Source organism: Orussus abietinus, unplaced genomic scaffold, assembly GCF_000612105.2.
Source record: "Orussus abietinus isolate OABI.00-Male unplaced genomic scaffold, Oabi_2.0 scaffold66, whole genome shotgun sequence".
NCBI classification, from domain to species: domain Eukaryota; kingdom Metazoa; phylum Arthropoda; class Insecta; order Hymenoptera; family Orussidae; genus Orussus; species Orussus abietinus.
The window spans coordinates 36245-62724 of record NW_019394234.1 but is presented as its reverse complement, the minus strand read 5'-3'; the positions used below and the strand labels follow the sequence as shown (position 1 = coordinate 62724).

Genomic DNA, 26480 nt, shown 5'->3' with positions numbered 1-26480 from the left:
CTTTAATTCAATATAATTACCCTTTCGTAGTTGATGTTTATACTATTTTTGCAGTTATTCTTAAACAACTTTTTATTATACATAATTCCACTTTTATAATAAATAATTTCCTAGAGTATGCACCCTAGGGATAAATTTTACTTCAATTGATTTGAATAATTTAAGTTATAATTATTCAAAGGGGAACCTGTACGCACGATAAAAAGGCAAATAATTTATTTTTACAACTAACAATACATTATAGAAAATTAAGGGTAACACAGGTGGAATTACTTCATCTCTCGTGATAGGCAACCCTTGCATGCCATATCGTGGAGTCTAGTGTACCAAAGTGCAGCTATTCACAAACTTCTCGATCTTTTCATTCGTCCATACTTTTGATCTAAAGTATTCAAGTACGGAATGCAAGATGTACAGGTGACGGCTTAATCGGCCAGAATTCATCTGAAGAATAGCGGATCGTCGTTTCATTGAATGCGCTTTCTTTTTTTAGGCGCCAGAATCTTGAGCATACTAACTACGGGAGCCTCGAAGGAAACGGAAATTACGAAGGACAGGAAGTACGAAAGAACCACTTGCCCGAAGAACGTTATCATCTAAAAAAGAAACAAATCGTGTATATATATATAATTAGAAACCTCGAAGCCTGGCAGTACGACATTTTATTTGATTTCTGTTTTACCACTGTATCCTTTCCCAGGTGAAACGGTGCGTCCATATTCATTGCGGTTAACCTGATGATTATTGGGTGCACCAAATACGCACAATATGTCACTCTACTGAATGGATAGAGAATCGGTGCTGACAGAATGTCGTTAACGTACCCTTCAAATGAACATAGAACATTAAATGAGACATTAATCATTAATTGAATACTTAATTGGCTTAACATCGTGCATGTCATTGTTCTACGCACGTGGTATTTCCTTTGATAAATAAAAAATGTTTTCACCTAGGTTGAATTTGTTTTTCGTAATTTATATGGCTTTTACCCTGGTAACTTTCAGCAGCGCTACTCAGTCGAATAACTATCGCGCACATTATTTTCTATCGTGTGCGCAATTGTTGCAATTGTCTTTTGCATTATAAGTTCCATACGCATTGGTGATTTTTAGCAGCAACACGATTCAATGCCATCACCGATTAGACTTATGGCTGCCACTAACTTCGGTTAAATCATTGATTAACTAACCGTAGGTTAAAGTTAACGGCTAAGTTAATCTTAGGTTGAAAACGTAAATGTTCCAGCATTTTTATTTAGAGCGTGATTAACTAAATCGTATACACCATTCAAAGTAAGTTTAATTATCGGCTAATACTCTGATCGACTAGTAAGTCTTCATCAAGACACAAGTTATTTGACAGTAGCTAGCCCGAAAAAATATAATTCTTTGGTTAAGAATTAATATAAAATATTTTCTAGTGTACTTCGATCATCAAGAAATTGTACATAACATATAAAACGTCTTCATCCGTTTCGTCATAAGATGTTAATCATCAATATAATCCACGTTTTCCTCACGTTTGTGCAGTTTTTAGGTTGAAGTTTGATTAAATGATGCTAAACGATCGAATTTGACTGATTAATCTAAACGGCGGTTAACGGAAATTAACCTGCCGTTAAAATGTGATGGAACGGACAATAACGGACATGAATGCCTCCCCTGCAGATACGGCATCGCCTGTGCAGGATGGGAAGGCATTGATGTCTCCCAGTGTACAATGGCGGACGTGAATGTCTCCCCTGCAGATACGGCATCGCCTGTGCAGGATGGGAAGGCATTGATGTCTCCCAGTGTCCAACTCGTTGTAACCGAGGATTAGCTTTTTGACCGAAGTTGGTGGAACCGGGGATTAACAGCGCGATAAGTCGGCAGAGTGAAACCCGTCTTATTCAATAAAGAGCGAATCGTCTGGTGATCTAAGCTGCTGAGAGTCTACCAGGGTAAAATGAAGTGTTAAATAAAAAATAGTAACAACCTCCATATCCCGTGCTGCAAGCTATGACGATCCATGATAGTCCCAAAGCCCAAACACTGTGGCTCAACGAGGAATACGCTGCCGCTGTTGCTGGGCTAAGTTCTGCCTCGTACAAACCATACAATAAGCTCAAGAGACACGCTGACGAAAGGAGCCAACCAACCACAACCGCGGTCTGAAAATAAAAAATAATGTCGATTAATTTGACCGCCGCTTTAAAGCCGAGTGAAATTAATTCTCGCTGTGCATACCTTGGTCATTTTTATTTTACAATCAATTTTGAACAAGAAGTATCCAACCGACATTCCGATTAGGTACGGTCCTAATCGGGTCCACGGTTTATCGTAAATTTTGTCAAAGAGAGCCAGGGGATCGTCCGAGCTCGGCATATGGTTATTCACATACGCAATGTATCCCGTGGTACCCCATGAACTAATCAGCAGAGTAACTGTGAAGAACGCTGCAAGTTTGAAATTGTTGGTCGCAATAATCAGTATTATTGCCCCCACGATGTAAAACTGCGTATCGTCTGCAACGTACCAACTCCATAACATGCACTGGAAATTGAAAAAAAAACAATGAGGAATTGCAATAGTTCTTTGAATAGTTATAAAAAGATATGCACGAAACTATTTCATGGACTTCATGCATTTCTACGTTTCATTGAGTGCAAGTTACAATTATTTCATTCGAATGAATAAATCTAAATTTTATATCTTCCTATTCGGATCGTGAATCTTATAAAGAGAATTTGTTTACTCTTCCGAGGATCCTCGTAGATACATGTTGGTAATTCTCTCTTATAATCTGTTTCATCGAAATTCTCCTAAAAAGTTTGTTCTTTTATATTCCTGAACTACTTCAGGTATTGTTGGAAATATTTACTTGTCATTTTTCCTAAATAACTTGAATTCACTCCACTACATTGAGCGAAATACTTGATTTGATCGAATGAAACAAAGTTAAGTACATGTAATGTCTCAATGTTTGCACGCATACGTACAGCTAAATTTATCCGACGCATTGCTGACAAATAACTGCAGCGTCTCTAAATTTTCAATTCATAAATATCGATTATGGCATACTTGGTACATGACTCAAGTATGCGGTAAATATATTGCTACCACCATTTATGACAAATTTACCGCAAATTTTTGTTCAAATTCATTGTATAATATACGTACATATATTGCAGACATTTCATGCAGCAAAGGGTCTACAAATTCTTTGTAAATCAGTTTTCCTTATCACATTATGATCATGAATTTCTATTTGGGAGTTTATCGGAAACCACCCTCTGAAGTTGACGAAAAAACATACAACGTAATCCGACGAAAAGATGTCTGAACGTTTGTCATCTTTTAATAAACATGACAAATCGTCACCTTTTAGCCTTGACCAAAAGATGCCAAAATCCGACGCATAAGACACCTTTTCGTCTTCTTTTTGTCGACTACATGCTATTACCAAAATGGTAAAAAGAAGATGGCTAGGCCATCTTCTAGTTGTTGTACTGTTCAGATAAATTTAATAAATCTGAATATCGTTTGTATTATTTTCATTCGATCCAACCTACAACTTATTTTGTCGATAGAAGCAAGTAAAAATCTATTGGGTACGGGAATTTCTATTTCAGAAAGTGATTCTTTCGTTCATTGTACATTCTCCATGAAACCATCTTTGCGCATGAAGAAGAGTCTTACCATTTGCTCTACCGGGAACAAAGTATTGATATACAGTAAATTCCTCCACCAATAATTCGGGCAGTTTTCATGATCAGCCGTGGGTGGTTCGAAAATAGAATTGGCATGGAACCATTTCATAGAGACCTCCACGACACCCAAAACGAACATATAAGGCGCAGTAAGTCGACAAAATCTGTACCCCAGAAATCCTGCAAATTTCAGGACCCCAGCAACGAAACCTTTGGTGCCTTGTGTTAACTTATTAAGGTCTCCCTTGGCATTGGTCCTGAAATACAAAAAACTGACGAGCAAACCCCCCATAAAGAAAAACGTGTCCACGCTGAAGGCCCCGTTTGTGATGGTCTGAAAGAGAAGCCTCTTCTCTACGACCTTCCTGTACTCCATATTGTCTGAGTACTTGAAGACCACGATGCAAGTATGCCCAAGGATAACCCAGGCCATAGAGATCGCTCTAAGACCATGGACGGTGCTAATCGTATCTCTTCCTACTGCGTTATCGCAGATTGATTTTACATTAGCTCGAACAGAAAAAGAGAGCAGTAGCTCCTCGTAGACGTCTAGAAAGTGAAGAAAATAGCACAATTATTTCCTTTCTTGACAGTTTATTTATTTTTTATTTAGCTATTCGCTGTAGAGTATCGTGTATTTATGGATTCATGCTTAGAACGTACTGAGCTTCTCCGAATTCAAATCTGTACACGATGAATTATGCTCTCGATCGTTGTTGTTATTCACTGGTGGAGACCCATTGACCATGTTCTCCGACACTGGAACAGGAAGGTAGACCTTACCTTGAAAAGCTACGGAATACAATGGTAAAAAGGTGTCACTACCAAGCACTGTCGCCGTCGTCGATGGTCTGTTGTTAGTTAAAGTCCTTAGAGTTCAATACTTTAGTAGTTGTCCCGATTAGATTCAATGTATTGAAAATAAAAGAATTACATATACTAGGGAGTACAATAGTGTGACTTTCGTTGACTTAAGAAATCGAACTGTCAGGAAAATGCGAACTACTGGTGATCGTAATTGTATAGTTGTCCTTGAAAAATCAAGGTACCCGAAATCCAGGAGGTTAACAATTAGTAAAACAAAGACGCAAACGCAAAGCTATTTAGCAGTGCAGTGTACCGCTTTGCAACCACTACATTGTGCAGATAATCCATTATATACGGAGAAAAAATTGACTTACCATTTTGCATTTTCACGATTCCATTGGTAAGGTGGTCCAGTTTGGCATGTTTCTCCAAATCGTAATTCCTAGCCGTTTTACGAGATAGTCTTTTAACGAGAAATATGTCGTATCCCGTGCCGGAAATCATTAGTAAAAGGACCACTAGGCTGACGCCACTGGAATCAACGTAATCATAAAATTGATTGAAATTCCTTCCGCAAATTGAATCTTCCTCGGCCTGATGGTTGCCTCGGAGATCCATTACGTACTTACGGGTAAACGCAAATTATCTAGACGTAATTAATGACGTAAGGCGTCAAATCGACTTACAACAAGATCCAGAAGACCGGATCCGCGTACATGTTGTACACGTTGTGCTGGTCACGAACCCTTTCGATGGAAGAGTGTCTGGATGCAAATTCGCTTGCGGATAATTTCGCTATCACTGCTACATCGGATGCTGTGCACGAGAATGGCAAGCATATTCCCAGATGAATCAATTTCGTCTGAAATACGGGAATTTGAGCAAATTACTTTTTAAACCATCTTCAAATCCATAATTGTCACTAGATTCTATCGGATTATTTAAGATCTAGTGTCTCATTTGACATTATTTGTAGGTACTGTAAATTCAAACTATTAATCGATTACTTTATTGATGATCTATCTTGTACATGTGCAAAGGACGGGTGTCCGTAAGGCCCCTTTTTGGCCCTAAAAATTGTTGGAAAACCTAAGTGGTTTCACAACTATTGTAATTAGTATTGTTTATTCTTGAACTCATTTTTTTTTTATAAGATTCCATCAACATTTGTTACGTTTCATTATGATTTACGCTTCTTTCAAATGCGCAAAATTTGCCATTTCTGATGGTTTCGATTAAAAATGGTCGGTTTTTGGTAATTACTCCGTAGTTTTTTTTAAGAGCGCATTGATGCAACACTTTCTGCTTTACATATATGTATAATATAACAGAACACATAATAAGATATACATCAATTATGTAGTATATGGACAATATACGTAAAAATGAAGTGGTATTTCGCTGCACTGTTACTAATGACAAAACATAATCTCCGTAAGTATTACTACTACTCTGTGTAATGCAAGATTGCATACTTACGTGAACATTGTTACACGCGTTGAATGTTATTTATGTGTGATTGATAAAGATCTCAATATTCAATATGTAAGAGCTTGAATGTCACGCGGCTGCGCCGAGCTTTTTGTGATATGAAAGACATGTTATAGAAGCATAACCTTGTACTGTTGACAACACAACTATCTTTTAGATAGTTACTCTTGCCTCGCAATGGTAAAAAGATAATGAAGAATACTCCGCTTAGTTTGTTTTCATTTTGTAATGATAAATATTGTTTGAATCATTTACTTTATACCTTACCGCGCATCTATTTCATATCAGAATTTAAATTATTTTCTATCATGACCTTACTTAACTTATATAAATATGAGACCCTTAAGTTCCTTGGGACCAAAAATCCGGCTTATGGACACCTAGCTTTTATTGGGTTATTCGGGAAGTCCTGTCTATAAACTCGACTCGAAGAAAATCGTTTTTAGAGAAGACTTTCCCAATAACCTGATACTTGATTTCAACGCGATGGAGAAACATCTGGTTACGAGAGAATTGTTTTACTTTGTCAGATTTTCAATAAAATGTTCGTCAACTGGTGAAAATAAAGGTAATCCATACCCGGTGGGGATTGGTGCCATTCACCGAGATTCGCAGCATGAAAAATCCAAGGGGAAATGGCGGTTTGTCCAAGATCGTGGGAGGCAGAAGATTCGCTCCGCTCAGTCCGCCATTAAGTTTTTTCGTCGATTCCACGGTGAATTCGCGAATTTCGTTCGACAAAGGTCTGGCAAGTCTCTCACTTTTCTTTGAGTAATCGTATCCGATCAACGCGCATTCCGTGGCGGAGCCTAGGAAGTAAGAATTGCCCCAGAAAAATCCATTGGTGTACCGTCCGGAGGCGTCGTCCACTAAAAATGAAAAGAAAATCGTTATTAATCTGGTTGCCGATATAAAAATATGAAGATTCCGTAGTTTATAACTTATATAAGCTTAGCATTCAACTTTCATTGGAATCTCCACGATGTTTTAAATAATTAATAGGAGTGTGGCATATTTTAAGTAAAGAGTATGGGAGCTTAATACATTTCTCGAGACGACTATCGATATGAAACTCATAAAACTGTGTTTCATGAAATTGTGGATATTTTTGCAGGTAACTTTCGTTATTTAACATATTTGTTGCGACAATTAATATCTGATATTCGGAATACAAGGTTTCGAAATGATTCGGATGGATTATTCCAAGTCGTTTCTAGTTATCCCATTTTCTATTTAGTTCTTTTTCTATCGCTTCCCTTGTAGCACAAAATATTTGTCCTATATTTTCTATATATTTAACGGAATATCGTACATTTTGTAAATATTTACCAGACATTTTAAATATTTGCAAAACGTTGCGACAATTAATATCTGATATTCGGAATACAAGGTTTCGAAATGATTCGGATGGATTATTCCAAGTCGTTTCTAGTTATCCCATTTTCTATTNCATTTCATTCCAATGACAGGAAATTCATTTTGAAGAAATGGAAATAATGATTCCGTGTATTTAAATTTTAATAGTGTTAAGCAAAGATCATTTTGTTATCGTGTTAACAATAACAATGTATTTCTTGACCTTTAATAAATACTTAAAGCTAATATCTTAATGAGTATAAAACATCTTAATTTTGATTCCTTAGAATTAAACGCATTTAAGTCTAGATCAAATTTTGTTGCCAACTCCGTTTTAAACCATTTCCAGTTATTTAGAATATGAATACTCTCGAACTTGTTGCAATCACTATCGATTTGTCACCACGTAAAATGAAGAAAAGTCGTACGACCGCAAAAGATACGAAATAGGGCCGTGAAGTTTTTACAACAATGATCAGTTCATTGACACGATCTTGACTTACGCATAAAGCGCAGAAGCATGAAAACGTCTATCTGGATCACTGGAATCGTTAAAGAGATATTTGCAATGACCGCGTCAGATAATAACGTAAAGCGGGAAAGTGTCGAAATGGCAAAGTATTTCGCTTTTGCAAATGAGGCAGTTGGTGCGGTCATAATTCTTTTGTAAATTAGACATTAAAGTTTGGTAATTACTATGGCCGAAAAGTCATAACGAAGGTCCAGAAAGTAAATGACGCCGTTTATGTACGAAAATAAATCACGCATATAGCAGCTTACAATATATAAATTGCAACATTCGGGCAGATGATATTTCGTTTTGATTTTTTGTTACCGTATTCTTATTTGAAAGCTGTAGTAGAGTAGTAGAGATATGGAAAATTCAAGTCTTATGAAGAATATGAATATATAAATCGTGTGAAACCCAGTTACAAGAATGAAAGTGGACATAATCTTCTCCCTTGAAACTGATTCAGAAATGTTTAATCAGACTTTCCTGAACTCTTCGAATGCTTGATCTCATAAAGTTGAAATTTCTGTGTCCCGATTATTCATCTTAAATTCGTAGAAATCAGAAATACCAGTTTACAAAGGAAGGCTTTTTCAGAGAAATGCGCGTTAGCACATTCTGCAAGACATTATCAATTGTTTCAAAATTTACTTGTATTAATTACTTCGATCCATTCGTTAAGGCACCAAGGCACGGTTTACCGGCGCTCGACATTAACGGGACAACTTTTTTCTGTACTTCTTTTAGCTACTACTTATACGCTCTTTCATTTTGCCGATAAATGTCGACATCTTGAAACAGGTGAGCGGGGACGAATAAGGTGTCTATAAAGCCTTATTAGGTATTCCGTGGAGAAGTTCGGCAGGGTCTGACACGTGCGACAGGTGAAATTGGAATGACAATGGATTCCACGGCTCGCAAAGGACATTGTCAAGTAGCTTACAATAGCTGCACTCTCGTATGCGGTCGCAGGTTCAAAGTCAAGTTCAACTTTCGAGGGTTCGTCAGCTGACATCAAACGAGACTGACTAGACAAAATAGACCTGATCTAGATTTACCCTACGTAGAAGAAAATGAAGAAAACGATGAAAACCTATTATTACTGACATTAATATTATATACATTACATATTATCTATTTGAAATTAATGTTTGAATTCGAATAAAGCGTTGAAGCATGTAAAGCTACCTGAATTCTGCGAAGTACTAGCAACGCGAACACAAGAAGCGTTCCACATTCTCGCATGAGGAACAATTCCGATAATTGCGCTCACATCATGAAAAGTGGGCTGTAAAAATAATTTTCATTCGTAACACTTAAGGGATACGTACGTGACATAAAAAGAATGCATTTCGTTTCAAAAAATTTCACCACACCGTAATTAAGCATCCCCCCCGCCAACTTTTTATAACCCTGCAAATATTCTCGTTCGCTGTGTAATTTGCACGTAAGTAGTATAAGTAGAGGACGATTGTTCCCTTTTACTTTTTCAATTATTTCTTACGCCTTACTAGTAATCTTTTAATCTCAACGATTTACTAATCATTGATATTAGAAGATTAGTTCAAAGTATAGCACATAAGATTTCCACGAATTTAATATCATTATTTACGTAATAATTTTTTTTATTTGGCATATTAAAGTGAAATACAGGTATGTAGGACAATTTGTGTGATCTAGACCTCGTAATAGCAAAGTATGCGCTGGACGTTACGTTTTCCATAAATTAGCACGTGGGAAGTGGTGCAGATCGTTGCGTTAACATGATATACTTTAGCACGTGCTCGCACTAGTACGTAACTAGCTTATCTCGATAAATTGCAACCATTGAGCGTTGCGTTCACTGTCGAGGTTGCTGTACTTCTCGAAGTTCACGGACCGCAACTGTTCCGTCTCGACCATTGCAGTTTCTCTTTCCCTTTTACTCGTAGCTGAAGGCATACCAATGCCATGCCTCTACCAACTATTGATTCGCATATAATTAACGTAGAATTTGTATAATTATTAACCGGTTTACTGGCCGTGCGAGTTCGAAAGGAGATATCAATAAATCATCGGGTTCCTTCTGCAGTTTCTTCAGTAACTGGATATTAGATTTCAACGCTATGACGAAAGTACGTAATGCATAATATTACTTCAATTTTCCGAAATTAATTGCTCGATTATGTTTAATTTAGTCACTCGATTGTTGGTTCCTCATTTTGTTTATTCGTCTGTAAGCGCTTCCGGAAAGTAATGAATGTGCTCAGCTTAATATCATCTGTTTAATTGCAACGAATGGAACGTAATTTCATAATTAGCAAGGCTATTTAAAGACTTGTCGCTCTCACAGTTAATAATTAGAGACAGGTGTGACACGAAAAGACAATTATGATTCTTTCCGCAGTTTCATTTAATTAATCGCTCGGTTGAGAGTTCAGTATTGTGATGATAAATTGTCTATTTGAATTTGCCCATTCATCATCTTGTAAGTTTCGTTTATAAACATTTTCTATTGTACAGAAATTAGTGTATCGTGGCAAACGGGAGAATTAGAAAGTCATTTTAGAATTAATAATTGATCCCTACTCATACTTCACTTTTAGCCGTAAAACGTCTTTTACAAAATGACTTTAAATGGTTAAGACACATCTTTTGACACCAAAAGTGAGATAGAATATGAGCCATTGTCTTTTGAAGACGTGCCGCTCTCACAATTTATAATTGGAGGTGTGACACAAAAAGACAATTACGATTCTTTCCACAGTTTCACTAATTAATCGCTCCGTTGAAAGTTCAGTATTATGATGATAAATAATTTCATTGGATTTGCTCGTTCATCATTTGGCAAGATTTATTTGCTTAGGTGTATATATTTTTTCTCGTGTGTAGGTATTTGTATATCGGGTCATGCACGAGGATTAGAACGTCTTTTTACAATTAACATAGTCCTTTGAAAACGCGGCGCTCTCACGGCTCAGAAGCGTGACATTAAGAGGCAATTATTGTTCCCTCTGTAGTTTCACCAGGAACACGATGTCATCAATGTTCATCGTTCTGCCATAAGTTCAGCTGATGGGACTGGCTAGGATTCGCGTTAGGGAAAGTGATTCGGAAGGAGAGAGGCTTTCTCTTTGCATACCGCATGGCATTGTTAATGGCGCTAGACAATGGGGTTCCTGCATGCACCGGCCATCGTACTAACTCGTATATAGTATCATTCCTGCATTGAAGAAAAAGCTTCGTCGTCATCCTTCTATATATATATACTAATTCTATAAATTCTATATATATAAAACGTCAAAATGTTTATAACATTTTTCTCCAAACACCGATTAATTTGAAACTTTAACGCGTGATTATGGTGGCCCTAAGGAAGAACTCGATGCTCGTGAAATTTCATTTTTCACAAGAAAATATGATTTTGGTTCTAGTCTGGGATAAATAAAAAAGATTTTTCTTCAAAAATGAAATCTTACGAGCATCACGTTCTTCCTTAGGGCTGCTATAATCACGTGTTGAAGTTTCAAATGATTTGACGCACCCACTTTGGAAAGAAGTTTTATAAACATTTTGACACTTTATATGTATAAAATGACCCTTTCATATCACCTTAATAATGCCAAACTGATTTTCTGACTTCGATAGGCCTCTGCCTGACTTAGAAAATGGCGTCTCCATTACTTGGTTAGCTTTCTCAACAAGTTTTGTCACCAATGTGCATCGTCTTATTACATCACATTTAATGATAGGGTGTTTAACGGCAATAGTCAGAAAGATACAATTAAATCGTTTTGAATGTGACTCCGATATTGTAGTGTTTGAAAAATGTTTAAATATAAACCCGAGCTTACAAAACGTTCCAAAATTTGTATGAATTATGTTTTTCGTAAAGTTATGCATTTCATTATTATGTTAAAACTTTAACGACGGGGCCACGATGCCGACAATGTCCACCCAATAAGGTATTACATCGTCCTGTCGATAATGTTCTTATACCAAATGGTATTAGTAATTAGAAAAACGTATTTTAAGGTGTATATAAATAGGGTCAAATACGACCACATTTTTTTTCCAATTTTCCAGCATCTCAGGATGCGGACAAGGTTTCCTGAAGCGGGGAACAAGAGAAAATCGTTGCAAAACTCGTAAATGTAAGGCGGCATCGAATGGTCACTTCTTATTGCTCGTAAGTCCGTAAAAGAAATTATAGTATTCGAGGCATCTCAAGGTATTCCATTGTAGAGGATTGCGAAAACGCAGACGAACGTTAAGTCTGAAAGATCATTGTAGCAGAGGTGAGGTATCGAACGTTTTTCAAGATTTCCGTTTGCGAAATATTTACAACGTTCGTTAACAGTTAACTTTTGAATGACTGAAAGTTACCTAAGCAGTAACCATTCGCAATGACAAGAAACCGGAACAAATGACCGCAATTTCTTTATAATATACTCCGAAGCACGTGAAACTTTTTAAGTACCTACATTTAATTTCCCTTTTAATAGATCAACGGGTCGATATATCGAATGATTGATTAGTCTCAGGTAATGAGAAAACAGAAGTGCAATGCGAGGTAAGGGAAACTAAGTAGGGCGAGTTCTCGAATTCAAGGCTGCATGAGGTGTGGTGACTCTTTTTTCTTATATTTTTGCACCATTTGTGGTCGCCTTGTAAAACAACCTGGCCCGGACGAATAACCTCGGATGAGTACAAGAGAAAAGGACGTGAAAACCTCTACAGGGATCGGGCATTAAATATAAGTGTAGCCTTTAGAAACGCTCAAATATCTTGTCGAGGTCGGTCGGAAGGATGCAACCTTGGAGCAGGATAAATTCATGTCTGGAGGGTGTACATCGATGAAGTATTCGTCAACCTTTCTCCTCGTTGTCAACGTTTTATTGTTGTCTGGCAGCTGTCCCTCAACTCTTGATAAGTTAAGCCAAGTTAAGCAAAATTAGGTCAAACCAAAAGCCAGTTGAGAGACGAAATAATTTACGGCCCTGTAGTTATAAATTATTTAATCACGGACGTGTTCACTTTTTATCACTCCCTCATTGAACTCAAAAGTCATGTACTTTTTGTTGCATTGTTATTGCAATTTCCGTACTCTGCAATCTTATGAAAGGTCCAGAATTAGTGAAAATTAGTTCACGCGATGGCACGCCTAATTAGGGATGGGCGATTCGATATATTTTAAATTATCGATACATTTTGTCCGGTATTGGTGCATCGCGATCCATGTTCAAAACATGTTCAAAATACAAAATTGCACCGATTGTGTTATCTTATCGCCTTTCTGTGTATTCCTCCTCAGTAATCTACCTAAGAGCTTGTTTCTATGTTTTGTCGACGACCCATCTAAATAATAATAAACTGTTACTATCACCTTAAAGGCATTACCAGCAATTATACATTTCAAAATATGTTTTATCGTTGTGAAGAAATGACGACATTGTACTTCTTTCACGAATCAAATGAATGAATAGTTCTCACCGGATTTATATTTCGCCTATCCTTTATATTAATCTTATAAAAGTGCCTGTACATGGAAATAAAATATATTCTGGATCATTAATGCATCGGTACACTCAGTATCGATACATTATTGTACTATCATATATGATATTACATTGTATCGATAGTTTGTGTTACGACCCAGATCGATGGATCGGAATATCCTTACGCCCAATTAACCAATTAACAGGACAATTATACGATTGGGAATGGAGAAGCAACAATCGAATACAAATTCGATGATCCATCATGTCGCAAGATTTTATCAGTGGGGATAACTAATATTGATCGTGATTTGAAATTCATGAAAGAATGGACGTGCCTTCGCGGTAGCTTACTACACAGGGTAGGGAAAAAGTTCCCGTACAAAAGTAAAACTGAAAATTAAACCTCATTCAAACAAAATAATTATCAACATAATTCACCAAAATGAATCCCAGCCAATTCTGTACAACTTTACTTGAACAAATGTTCAAAATATCCGCTTTCGAGCTCTTCAAACGTTTTAAGAACAGACTTTTTACGGAAACGTTTTCCTCGCCTTGTAAATCCCACCGATTGGGAACTTCTTATAAGACTCACGCTATTGCATCTTCTACGTGTAACAATACTTTAATACTTTTTATATACGATTTACTCATTTGGTCCAATCAATCATTACATTTCTACGCGACAGTTCTCCGGAATCGTTCGCCTTTATATTATTTGCTTCTTTCATTCACTTTTCTATATGGTTCCCTAGTAGCATAGAATAATTTCTAAATATTTCTTTGTAATCTTTGCTAAACATCTCAAGCGACATATGTTTTAAGATTTCTTGTAGATTTCATTCGATGATATCTGAAATATTTATTGAAAATCTCAATGACATATTTAGTTTCAATAATTTATAAACATATAGAGAAATTATATTTTTTAACTTATTAACATAATAAAAATACATTTTTTACTTCACGACTATTATCGGACACTTCATTTGGTATCAAAAAACACGAGAAATTTTTCTAATATTTTCGTTCCGCTATTTCATTATGGGAGCAAAACGTGTGATTTTGATTTTAAATATTTTTAAAACGTTTATAATGTATTCGGCAGATAATATTTAAAAAATACTTGTATTAAAATGAAACGAAATGTTTTGTATATCTGGTAGAAAAATATTATGAAAACACATGGAGGTAATATTATATATATATTACAGGGATAATATTCTAAAGTAAACGTTTTGCAAATATTTCAAATGTCTGGTAAATATTTACAAAATGTACGATATTCGTTAAATATATAGAAAGTATAGGACAAATATTTTGTGCTACTAGGGTTCGTACGTTTCGTCAAATACCAGTTGAAAATAATTCGTAAATGGTGAGCCTGAAACTAATGCGGTAATTCCTGACTTTACGATTTCTTTTCTTTATCCCTCATTTCACCGATCTCCATTCCGAGCGGTGAAACGTCGGAGACGCGCTTTCGTCGTTTCTAGCAGATTTGACAGTTACGGTGTCATTATGAAAGAATTTTTATAGGCTTTCGTCGACGCATTTGGAAAAGTGCACACGATATGGAGAGCCTCTGTGCAATTGAGCGGATTTACGATGCTTTTAAGCCACTTTGGGGAACACGCGTGGCTCTCGTAGGTTCACTCTTAAACTCCCGATTATTCTTGAGACACACACCCTGACGAGTTGAGGAAAATCGCACAATCGCGTGTTTCCGGTCGTTCCTTTCACTGCAACATTTTTTTAGAACGCACGTTTTTATCGGTATTTCTATATCGATTTCAAAATTTGTTGATTAGGCGAGCATCACACATACGGATGAATTAAATTTCAAATGTCGTGAAAATAATTTCAACTCGCGAGGAAACTTTTTTTAAACCATGTTTACTATTTTTTCTGTAGGGTGCAATACTGTAGAATTTAAGATCAATAAAAGTAGCGTTACTCATAACGCATTGAATGTATATTTCCTTTCGAATGTACATTGTGCTACTCATAATAACGCATTGAATGTATGTGCGTGTGAGAAAAAAACGGTAATTATTACGTATAAAAAATAATTGTTTTGTGTTGGGAGTGTTTGAATTATTTAATATTTCAATTCGTGAGACTTATTGTCGACTCCTGACTGATTTTTAAATTCATACAAATAGATCCAACAAATTGCCGTGGAAAAGCCACGTTAGAAATCATTTCCCTTCGTTTCCTTTCTTCGGTTAATTCTTTCGAGGCAATAATTTTCAGAATAGATTCCGAAAGGTTTGCGGCTGGTTTGTATTAATAAAAACTTAATCGACCGCCGTTTGAACAGTTGCACAATAATGAATTAGCAGCCTGAACACTGGATACTTTCTATTTGACGTCTCCATTGTTAGTGGGCGAGCAAATAACCAAGAACTGTCGAGGCTTGCGGCACTTTGATAAATGTCACGTGCAATGATACTTTTCTTCGCTGACTTGTACATTTTGGATGATTAGATTCTTCCACGAATCAGGTCGAATCAAGCCAGGTTCTAATGCGATACTTATTGTTAATCATAATGAACATGTTGCGGTAAGCTCACTCATGAACGTTTGTCAAAAGTAATCTTCTTTAATCATTTGTGTAGGATGGAATAAGGCAAAGGATGTATTCGTACACATATAAAATAATTTAATTAAATAATTCATGACCGCATAGAAAAGAAAAACCTTAGAATGATAGGTACCTACACACTGATTTATGAGGAAACACCCAATTCTTATAAATTTATTACATACCTTTGTAAAATATATAAATGAAATGTTATATACCTTAGTACAGCATAACTAAATAAAACTTAAAGAAATATTTTAAAATTACAATATTTCTTAACAGTGTACATGCAGCGTAAGTACCGAAATTAGATATCAGGACGGAATGCAATTAATCCATTTCGATAATGTTTCGTCGTAAGACTTAAAAATGTAGTGTCGTAGGAAAATAGTTAATTATACCTTGTAGTTTAAAGTACATTATGAAAAAGACTCTGGTGGACCTCAGTTTTAAGAAAATCGTGGTAATTGTCGGATCACTCTTGCCCTACAAGTCTTTATTGACTTGAAATACTGGAATAACCCGTCGGTCTGTTCTCGAGTTAGGTCGAGTGCCCTCGTTTGCCTAAATATTCGAAAATTCGTTCATCTCTTTTCCGAGGACAAAGACCCCGCTTAACCTGACCGAATTAAAAAAAGAAAAATGTCTTTTCCTTTTCTGAATAAATCTATACGTTATTGCGGAGGAAAAGTGTTATTTGATTTCATAAAAAGAAGCGACGAGAAGAACTGACTCTAAAAGAAATCTCAAAACCCCTTACGAATTTACAATTAAAGCGGGGATGTGGAACGTATGAGAAATATTAATTCCTCATAGTTCCATGCTATGAATAATTTTGACAAAATTATTATTTCATTCTCTAAAATAAAACTGACCGGAGAAAATGAGTACAGAGGGTTATTAAGAACTTTCTGATTTCTTTGAGGTGGCAACCTACAATTAATACGAATTTGCGATCACTCGAAAAGTTGCTCTGCGTGAATAAAAAACAGTTTCACTGTCTCTACACCCCGAATAATGGCACTGGCCTGTGACAAGGCGAAAGAACTCACTAAATGAAAACTTTCCCACTCGTTATTATTGTCTGAATCACCTCGCAATTAGCGTGACTTGCGGTAACTACTTTTACTACCGCTAAACGGGGGTAAGACTTTTCATCCTGTGCGGAATTCTGCGTTAGGAATTCTTTCCTCTTTCCCGCTGACAAATCCTATTAAGCCGATGCGGTCTTCAGAAATTTCTGTGATGTGCTATATCCTTTTAATGATACTTCAACTAATGCAGCATGTAATTTCGATTAAAATTCTTCAATAAAATATTTCCCGAAATTAACCTACACTTGGATTTTTTTTCAACTTGTAAAAAAGAAAGACTAGCTAGATGGACAAAGTGAACTTCACCTGTCATATTGAGCATAAAAGCATGAGGGAGAAAGTAATTTTTTTTTTTTCTCGTGACAGGAGCTCCTGCGTTCTCTCTCCGGATAATGCAGAAAATTGCGGCATTAAATTGCCTCTCGTGTAATGATCGAATGTACAAATGTATACTTTCGGATTCATAACGGTGCTATTACAAAATGTACCATTTTCTCGAATGCTTCCCCAAAAGCGTTCGCACCGACCCAGTATTTCCTTTTTAGAATTCAAAAAATGAAATCGCAAGTCATCATTACCTTCCACGTCTACATATACGAATAAGACCTCGCGTCTTGGAATAAAGTCTCGTACCGAAATTGCGTCATACTTCAAACAAGAAAAATGAATAATTGCCGACAATTTCGGTTAAAATGTTTTTCTTGGTGAATATAAATCCTTAAATCGTTGCGATCGTTTTCTTGGCGTCTTAAGGTGAAGTGAAACACGTCGAGTAACTTGATCGATGTCGATAAAGAAGATTTTTCTAAATACCTACGTTGCTGTCGTTCGTTTTTATATCGACAGCTATGTCGAATTATATTGGGTATTGTACTAAAAGGCATACTCCACCTGTCGTTTTCGTACAATAATTATAAAGAAATCGAATAAAAACTCCAGAAATTCCCAGGATTCATGTTTTCAGAGGCCCTAACTTACTGCAGAGAGACCCTCTGCGCCGTCTGTGATTTCCAGGTCAATTAAATTTTCACTCCGAGACCTCGTATTCCCATCGTTTTAGCATAGAAGCGCATACAACACTTTTTTTGCCTTTATCTCGTTCAAATGCGAGTTTGTCGATTACCAGAGTGTTCTAAATTGTCGTAAAATTGTCCCGACCCTTTCGTTTCACATATTAGAGCCTTCGATACTTGTATATGGATCGAAATATGAGAGCTCGCCGCCATTTTGGTTCTGATCTGGGCTGTTAAAAAATGTTTTCCAAAAATCCAAATTTGGAATGTATCGGGATAATTCTAGATGATCACGAGTCATGTGTCAAAGTTTCGGACAGTTTGATCCAATACCCTTAAAAAAAAGTGTTGTATTCGAATCGACTGACTTGAGGGGGGTTTCACTTCACCTTAAGATTTTTATACGCATTTTCGAGTGCATGATCCAGCGAAAGTGAATCTTTGGATCTCGTGAGACGTGATTACAGAATCCTGGAGTCCTTGTGATTGTTTCCGCGAAAGTCGGTGTAATGATACCGAGTTATCCGAAGCAGGATGGACGACATCAGCGATGCGTAATGCGATCCTTCGGGAATAGACGTGCAAGGGCTTACGTAATTTTAATAATCTCATGAATTTCAAGCTCAGTTGTGATTCACGGTCCATACTTTATCGGCAGGACTTTCTAATGGAGCGAGGAAGCGTGTGGGCTGCCTTCAAGGTGCGCTTCTGATGATACGAGGAGATGCCAGTAGAGGAGAGCTGAGGTAACACGTGTATAGGAGGGACCTGTTACGGAACTACGGCATGGACTGTACATAGACTATATACTAGGAAGTCCACATTTGTACCTAACTGTCTTTTATGGGAATTTTTATGTCAACGCCATATGGCACTTTCTTACAAATTTCTTTCTCCCATACGAGCCTTTATTCTTCCCTAAGTATCTGCGCTTACTTACATTTTCCTACACTGTTAAAGAAGAACTATTGGCACTTGATAACGACATCGAATTTATCATTTTTCTGTAACCTCGTGGACTAAAAGTGTATGAACTTTGTGCATATTTTTCAAAATGCGTTCCTCAAACCGTAGGTGTTTTATATCAATGAGCTTGTGAGAAAGTTACGAATGAAAGAATTGAATCTGGTGAATCTGAAGAGAAAATTAAAAGTCAGTATCGTTTTTATGATTTATAAATGATTTTTAGAGGAAAAACGTGTGAGCTGTGTGTCGAATAAATTTCGTGTATAAGTGATGCCTAGAGGTGAGAAATTTCTTCGTCGGTAACGATATTCTGTACGCGTAAAGAAAATGCTAGGAAGTTGGTACATACGTAATACTTCTGTAACAATATTTTTGCCAAAGTCATTCCGCATTTACTTAGAGAATGCCTTTCCCCGGAGCAGGCTTAATCTTCCTTTAATGTCCATCATCTCAACGTCAATCCGTAGGTGGACCATCCGCGTTTCCCCGACTCTCGGAAGAACAGAAGACACGGAAATGCACCATAATTTGCACGAAAAGGAGGCTTTACAAGAAAATGAATGGAGGTACTCTTCCGAGGTTTCTCTAGTCATCCACCTGTCGCATGTAACGAATGACAGTTGCGAGTTTACATTTCCAGGTTGATCGCATAACCTAGTTCTCGTATCGATGCCAACCGACATAATCAACAGTTTACTTTTTAAAAAACTTTCCTTTTGCAGATTCACCGATCGCTTTTAAAAATCATTCAACCGATTTTCTTAAGTTATATGAAAGTTTTTCCCTCTTTTTTTTTTCGCACGAAGAGGAAATGCACATTGAAACCAAAACATAACTAGAGAAACAGATCATTCAACCGATTTTCTTAAGTTATATGAAAGTTTTTCCCTCTTTTTTTTTTCGCGCGAAGAGGAAATGCACATTGAAACCAAAACATAACTAGAGAGAAAAATCATTCGACTGACTTTCTTAAGTTATATGAAAATTTTTCCCTATTTTTTTTTTTTCGCACGAAGAGGAAATGCACATTGAAACCAAAACATAACTAGAGAGACAAATACAGGAGAGACGAAATCCATTTCACGATGTCGGCTACACTTCCTTCTACCTGAATCATGATGTCGAGCACAGTCATTGACTGATATTAGCTGAATCATTCCTTTCGATTTCACAGAGTAACAGATCCCAAAGAACTCGCGTTTAATGCTCAATCACTCTCTCGGCGATGACATCTCCAAAGAGATTGACCTAATTCATCCAATAGGAAATTTCAATGTCTCTAACGTAGGGCATTTTTGAGCATCCCCTAGTAGCATAGAATAATTTCTAAATATTTCTTTGTAATCTTTGCTAAATATCTCAAGCGTCAGATTTTTTAAGATATGTCGTAGATTTCATTTGAAGATATCTAAAATATTTGTTGAAAATCTCAATGACGTATTTAGTTTTAATAACTAATAAACATATACCGAAATTATATTTTTTAATTTATGAACATATAATAAAAATATATTTTTTACTTCACGATTATTATCGAGCGCTTCATTTGGTACAAAAAAAACACGAGAAATTTTTCTAATATTTTCGTACCGCTATTTCATTATTGTAACAAAACGTGTGATCTTGACTTTAAACATTTTTAAAACGTTTATAATGTATTCGGAACATAATATTTAAAAAATACTTGTATTAAAATGAAACGAAACGTTTTGTATATCTGTTAGTAAAATATTATGAAAACACATGCAGCTAATATTATACAAATATTATGAGGCTGATATTCTAAAGTAAACGTTTTGGAAATATTTCACATGTCGGCTAAATATTTAAAAAATGTAGGATATTCATTAAATATATAGAAAATATGAGAGAAATATTTTGTTCTACTAGGGTCATTTCTTAGACATGCGCGTTACTTTTACAGCTTCAGAAAAATAAACGAATTTCAAAAGGTTTCACTTTTGATTCCGATTATTCTCTGAATGCGGTTGATCGTGTAAAAGACATCTTTATTGCTCGATCATCAGGTTGTTGTAGGTGAGTCCACTTTGAATGCGTGTCCCTGAAGGCCTTAAAAAGATCGACCTGCTTCACATGAAAGAAGGACCAACGCTTCAAGGCCGTTAAAGGGGATTTACGGGAAAAGGGACCAGGATTCTGACTCTTAACTAAACTTTCGAGTCTAGGAATTTCGTTGCCCAACACGTATTATACAGCGTCTTCCTCTCGATTTGAGTATGCGAGAACTTGGTCAAGAAGTCGATGAAAATAACAAATTCGAGATTTCTGACCACCGTGATCTCAAGAGAAACTGCTTTAATAGAAAGATCGCATTAATAGGAACGTTTCGACTTATTAGACCTGTAATACTACCGATTGCAATGCTCTTACGAAATTAACCGTGAAAACCTTGATGCAATGACCGAGAGAAAATTTCTCATAAGCGATCAAGTAGTCAATCCCCTCTGTCTACCCGTTGACCATAATTATTTCACGCGACTTTTCAAATATTACTTTATCTACGAAAATGAAATGCTCATCGACCTACAGTTTACGGAAGTATTTCAATAATCACCTTTGAAAGATTAAGGTGAAGTGAAACACGCCGAGGAACTTGATCAACGTCGATGAAAAAGATTTTTCTAAATGCCTACGTTGCCGACGTTCGTTTTTATATCGACAGCTGTGTCGAATTATATTGGGTATTGTACTAAATGGCATACTCCACCTGTCGTTTTCGTACAATAATTATAAAGAAATCGAAGAAAAACTCCAGAAATCCCCCGGATTCATGGTTTCAGAGGCCCTAACTAACTGCAGAGGGACCCTCTGCGCCATCTGTGATTTCCAGGTCAATTAAATTTTCATTCCGAGACCTCGTATTCCCATCGTTTTAGCATAGAAGCGCATAAAACACTTTTTTTGCCTTTATTCCGTTCAAATGCGAGTTTATCGATCACCAGAGTGTTCTAAATTGTCGTAAAATTGTCCCGATCCTTTCGTTTTTCATATCAGAGCCTTCGATAATTGTATATGGATCGAAATATGAGAGCTCGACGCCATTTTCGTTCTGGTCTGGACTAAGTTAAACAATTTTTTCCAAAAATCCAAATATTGAATGTATCAGGATAATTCTTAGACGATCACGAGTCATGTGTCAAAGTTTCGGACAGTTTGGTCGAATACCCTTAAATAAAAAGTGTTGTATTCGAGTCGACTAATTTGAAGGGGGTTTCACTTCACCTTAAAGACTGTGCAATAAGAACCCCAGAACGTACCGTATTCATGAAACTGATTGTTCGGTTCTGTTGGAATTGAGTTTCGCTATTCGCTATAGACGGCCTTATTGTTTATGCTACGACAAAGAAATATATGAAAAATTCTGATTACAAGCCTTCATGAGCTTGAAAATCGGTCGTAATTTATGAAGTATCAGAAATCCTTGGGAAAGGAATTTTGAAAATCAGTGTCACTTAACAGCAAAAAGTCGAACTTCGAGGCATGGTACGTATCCTTTAAAAGATTGATCTTAGATTTGAATCCGGAGTTCTGACGCTCTATAAATGATATGCCGTCATTAATGTTCTCCCTGTGTTACGAAGTCATTAACGCTGAATGAGCGCAACTACAAAACTGACATTGCAAAGCAATAAAATACTCAGTGTAAGTGAGATCGCGAAACGATGTATCCTTTTCCATGTTCACGTTATTGGGTCAATGTGCCGGCGTCTCGCAATGCGAAGTGCAAGTTGCATGCGCACGTGCTTCCACGTGCACTAAACCACGACAAGGTGAATAATGGAGTGGTGCAAGAATAACATCCCCCCAACTCGAATAATTGCATATACGAGGATGACGTTCCCTTAACTTGAACAATTGCCCATACGAATGCTCCGATTACAAACAAATAAACAAACAAAAAGTTAAATAACCGCGACATAGGTGGCATTGACTGAGGAAAGTAAAATGCTCTTTCGAAAGCATTTAATTTCGTTTTTTTCCGCTCTTGTTTTCGCCTCGTCGTAACGAGGTTGCTCGTCGGTGCTTATACTGCGCTAAAAGTGAAATCTTCGCGATGAAAGTGGACGGCAGTTTTGAAGGTAAAGATCGTTCGGCGATGGTTGCCTTTCTAGGAGTAGAACAGAAAAGCGAGATAGCTCGGTCGTAAGCCGAGCTTTCAATTTCGAATAAAAATCCCGGCCTTTGAATTCCTCAAACGGCGAAAGTCAAGCGGATTAAAAATATGATTCATTTCTTCCACCGAGGAGAAACTAGAGGAGAGCTGACGCTGCGGTTGAAGAGTGGCTCCAAGAAATCTTACGAAGCTTCCATTTCTGGAAGAGGATCCCCTGTGGAACCCAGTGATCGCGAAATCAATACGCGATACTGATAAAAGTGTACGACACTACTGCATGTATGCCAGAGCATGTGTATTCATTGTTTATACGAATGACCCAACAATTTGTTCACATGAATACAACCTCTGCTAATATGACAGTTCTGACAAAATATTTCACTATTCCGAATCACGGATATTTATTTAAGCATGTATTTCTTAGACGTATACGTTGGAATACGTCGTATCTTTTCGTCTTTACTTTTATAATAAATCAACAAGCTTTATAAAGTGTTAACTGATATGTCTCCATGGGCATATTATACATCAGATGAGTATAACGTAAATAAAAAATACTAAAATCAGCAACATCATTTCCTGCTAACGTGTCGGCAATACGAGGATACAAAAGCATGGTAACAATATTAAATTGAACATGTTGATCAATTAGAAGAGAGCAATGTAATTCTAGTAATTAGGTAAAGTATTAAAGGATGAAGGGAGGAATATTGACTTTTCTCTTAATACGTGGTTTTATCATAGGACAGTTAACTTTATCATTAGAGGACGACAGTGATGAGCTCGAAGAATTTTGGTCGGGATCGATGACTAACCCTTTCGATTCAGCAGTGAATGCTCACTTCGAAATCTCCTTCTCTTTAGGAGAAAGTGAGGGCGATCGATCTCCTCGGTTTTTGCAAAGAAATGGCTTATTCTTAATGGTGAACCAAGTACCGCACATTGTCTGTCAAATCTAACGTTCAGGGAAACAAATAGAAATTCAGTCTTTAATTCTCGACTAAGTTTTTCATATTAACAAATTCTCAGTTTATCGATATTCCGTATCAATTGCTTCCCAAGGATTGATAAAAAAAAAGTCTCTAGTTAAAACATGAAGTTTGAACTTTTGTATCTCATTTGTGGGAGATTCGCGTTAAAACGCTCTCACTAATTAATGGGAATTTAATTAAATGTAATTAAATACATTAATAAATTTCTGAGAAAGATGCCTACTTGTCACGTGGGGTCATTTAAATGTATAAACTAAAATCTGAAGAAGATGTATCATTCTTCTGTGAGCTCCCGACTTTACCGAATGCATTATGAATAAGTCGTAACTGTCGATTAACATCACTCTATTGACCAATAGGAATTTCGGAGTAAACCAACGATTTCGATGGCAAAGGCGTCTGGTGTGTTTCAAAAACCTTTAGCCATCTTTGGGTGATAATGACGTCTGGATGCGCAATGCTCGCAACTTTCTATTGGTACAATACATTTAAACTTCGAGACGGCCATCCAGCCAATGAGTTTTACGATAGTTCGACGACGACCACACCGAGAAGTTTTGTCATCCAATATTTGACTAATAAAAGTGCCGAGGGCTGAGGAAAAATGTCTCCGTAAGGTGTCTTTTGTAGGTAATCATACATCAAGTTTCGTTTCCAGTAGCCAAACTTTTACTTTCTATCCTCATTTTCTACAACTATTTCGTCAAGTTCAAAGAATGCTTTATTGTTAATGGAGCTTTCCTATTATTTCTAAAATTGGTAACCACGTTGCCATCAGCTACGAATTTTGGTAACAGTTTCTAACGTATGAGACATCATTTTAACAAGTTAAATAATTCTACCGTAGAAGAAATCTCTACGTAAAAATTACCTTTCATAGCCCAGAGCTCGTGGTTTCTTAACCCTTCCAAGTATCTGGTCACATCCTTGGCACATTCATCACCGATGGAATATTGCCTTTCTGCCCAATTCCTCTCGAGATTTCTCGAACTATAGACGTCCAGAGTCTCAGAAATAGTGGTCCAGTTCCTAGGAAGAATTTCTTCGTCCTTCGGAAGACTCCTGATACGATGCACGGACAATTGATGATCCGCTGGATCTTGAGAGCTTACTGGACTCAAGGGTAAAAGTCTTTCCGTCTCTCCACCGGCGAAAGTAAGGCCGGCAATAGTTAGTAAAGTTAAGAAAGGAATACCGGCCATTGTTGCTAACTTTCCACGCGAGAGTATTAAACCGGTTCCTCGGAAATTAATAATTAATTTCAACTCTATCTCTGTCAAGACTTCATAATGATCCTTCGATTCCCGCTTCACTCATCGACGGATCAGTTCCAGACGTCTACCGTAATTTCTCTTTTTTTTTATTTAACATAAATATTCCTCCTAATTAAATAGATTCTTAGTTATTTAATGCCTTTATATCGTGAGATCTTGCACTTCCCTTCTTCGAATTTCTCTCAATGAACTCTCACCGCTCGTCCATTGACATCCGTGTAGTTCATTACCATTCTGTATAATTTAATTACATTATTAGGATCGTTCATCAATAAAAGTACTACTTTTTTTTCTTTTTTATAAATATTTTTTTATAGTATTTACTCCGTTAGCACGTTCAATTAATACATCCCGACTTCCACGAGAAACAACGAACCCGTCGAGCTACGGTTAAGATGTTCGACGATTTTTCAATTATACTAATCAACGTGTCGAGGAAATCCCTTCTTCTAGTAAAGAGTACGGCGCACTTTATCCGACTACCCCGGGGTAGAATATTTTTCACCCCACAGGATATTTTGGATAACTTCGTTGGATTCGTTGACAAGCCTCCACAGTCGATGAGCTGATTTCTTTCCAACAATTGTTGATCATTACTTTCATTTGAAAATTACCGAGATTTGCAGAGTCTGAGAGCCGATTCAAGATGTCGATTACTTTGTCGTCGATTTAACGCGATTGGGTCCTTTTAGTTGGATGGCCACCGCCGAACTGTATCGTCCAACTTAGGAGCTGGTGGAGAAATGGTTTTGCCCACCAGTAAAGGTACGGTTGACGTTAAGCAGATACTCATGGAGGGGGACCGGTGAAAACTTAAACCTTATACCAGTGTTGAAGGAGCAGTGGAAGGATGGGCGTGTAAGTATGAATTGAAAGCATCTGTATGTGTACCAGCACCTGTGCACGTAGGTATACGCGCCCAAGGTACTTACACCTGGGAAATAAATTTTCTTAAAAATCGTCAGACAATTGTATTTTCCGCTAAACAATTATATTTTTAAGCACATTTCCATGGTTGACCTGAACATTTTTTCGTATTTCACATTCCTGTATAACGCGTTAAGGGGATAAGGAAAGTGG

The 26480-nt window shown here is 36.8% G+C and overlaps 1 protein-coding gene across 3 annotated transcripts; it reads right to left on the bottom strand.

Annotated features, from left to right (window-relative positions):
• Window positions 1-11: 11 nt before the first annotated feature.
• On the bottom strand, window positions 12-26480 carry LOC105699664 (O-acyltransferase like protein). Of its 3 annotated transcripts, XM_012424822.2 has the most exons (11): window positions 26058-26480; window positions 24998-25972; window positions 6572-6861; window positions 5188-5363; window positions 4876-5033; window positions 4358-4486; window positions 3684-4243; window positions 2232-2537; window positions 1981-2155; window positions 683-825; window positions 12-596 (listed from the first exon to the last, which is right to left on the bottom strand). In XM_012424822.2, the coding sequence occupies exons 2-11, from the start codon at window positions 25326-25328 to the stop codon at window positions 468-470; spliced, it is 2397 nt and encodes a 798-aa protein (XP_012280245.1). In that variant the 5' UTR covers window positions 25329-25972; window positions 26058-26480; the 3' UTR covers window positions 12-467. The 3 variants fall into 3 exon arrangements, with proteins under 3 accessions (XP_012280245.1, XP_012280235.1, XP_012280253.1); XM_012424812.2 differs by having other exon boundaries at window positions 24998-26480; XM_012424830.2 differs by having other exon boundaries at window positions 4358-4453; window positions 24998-26480.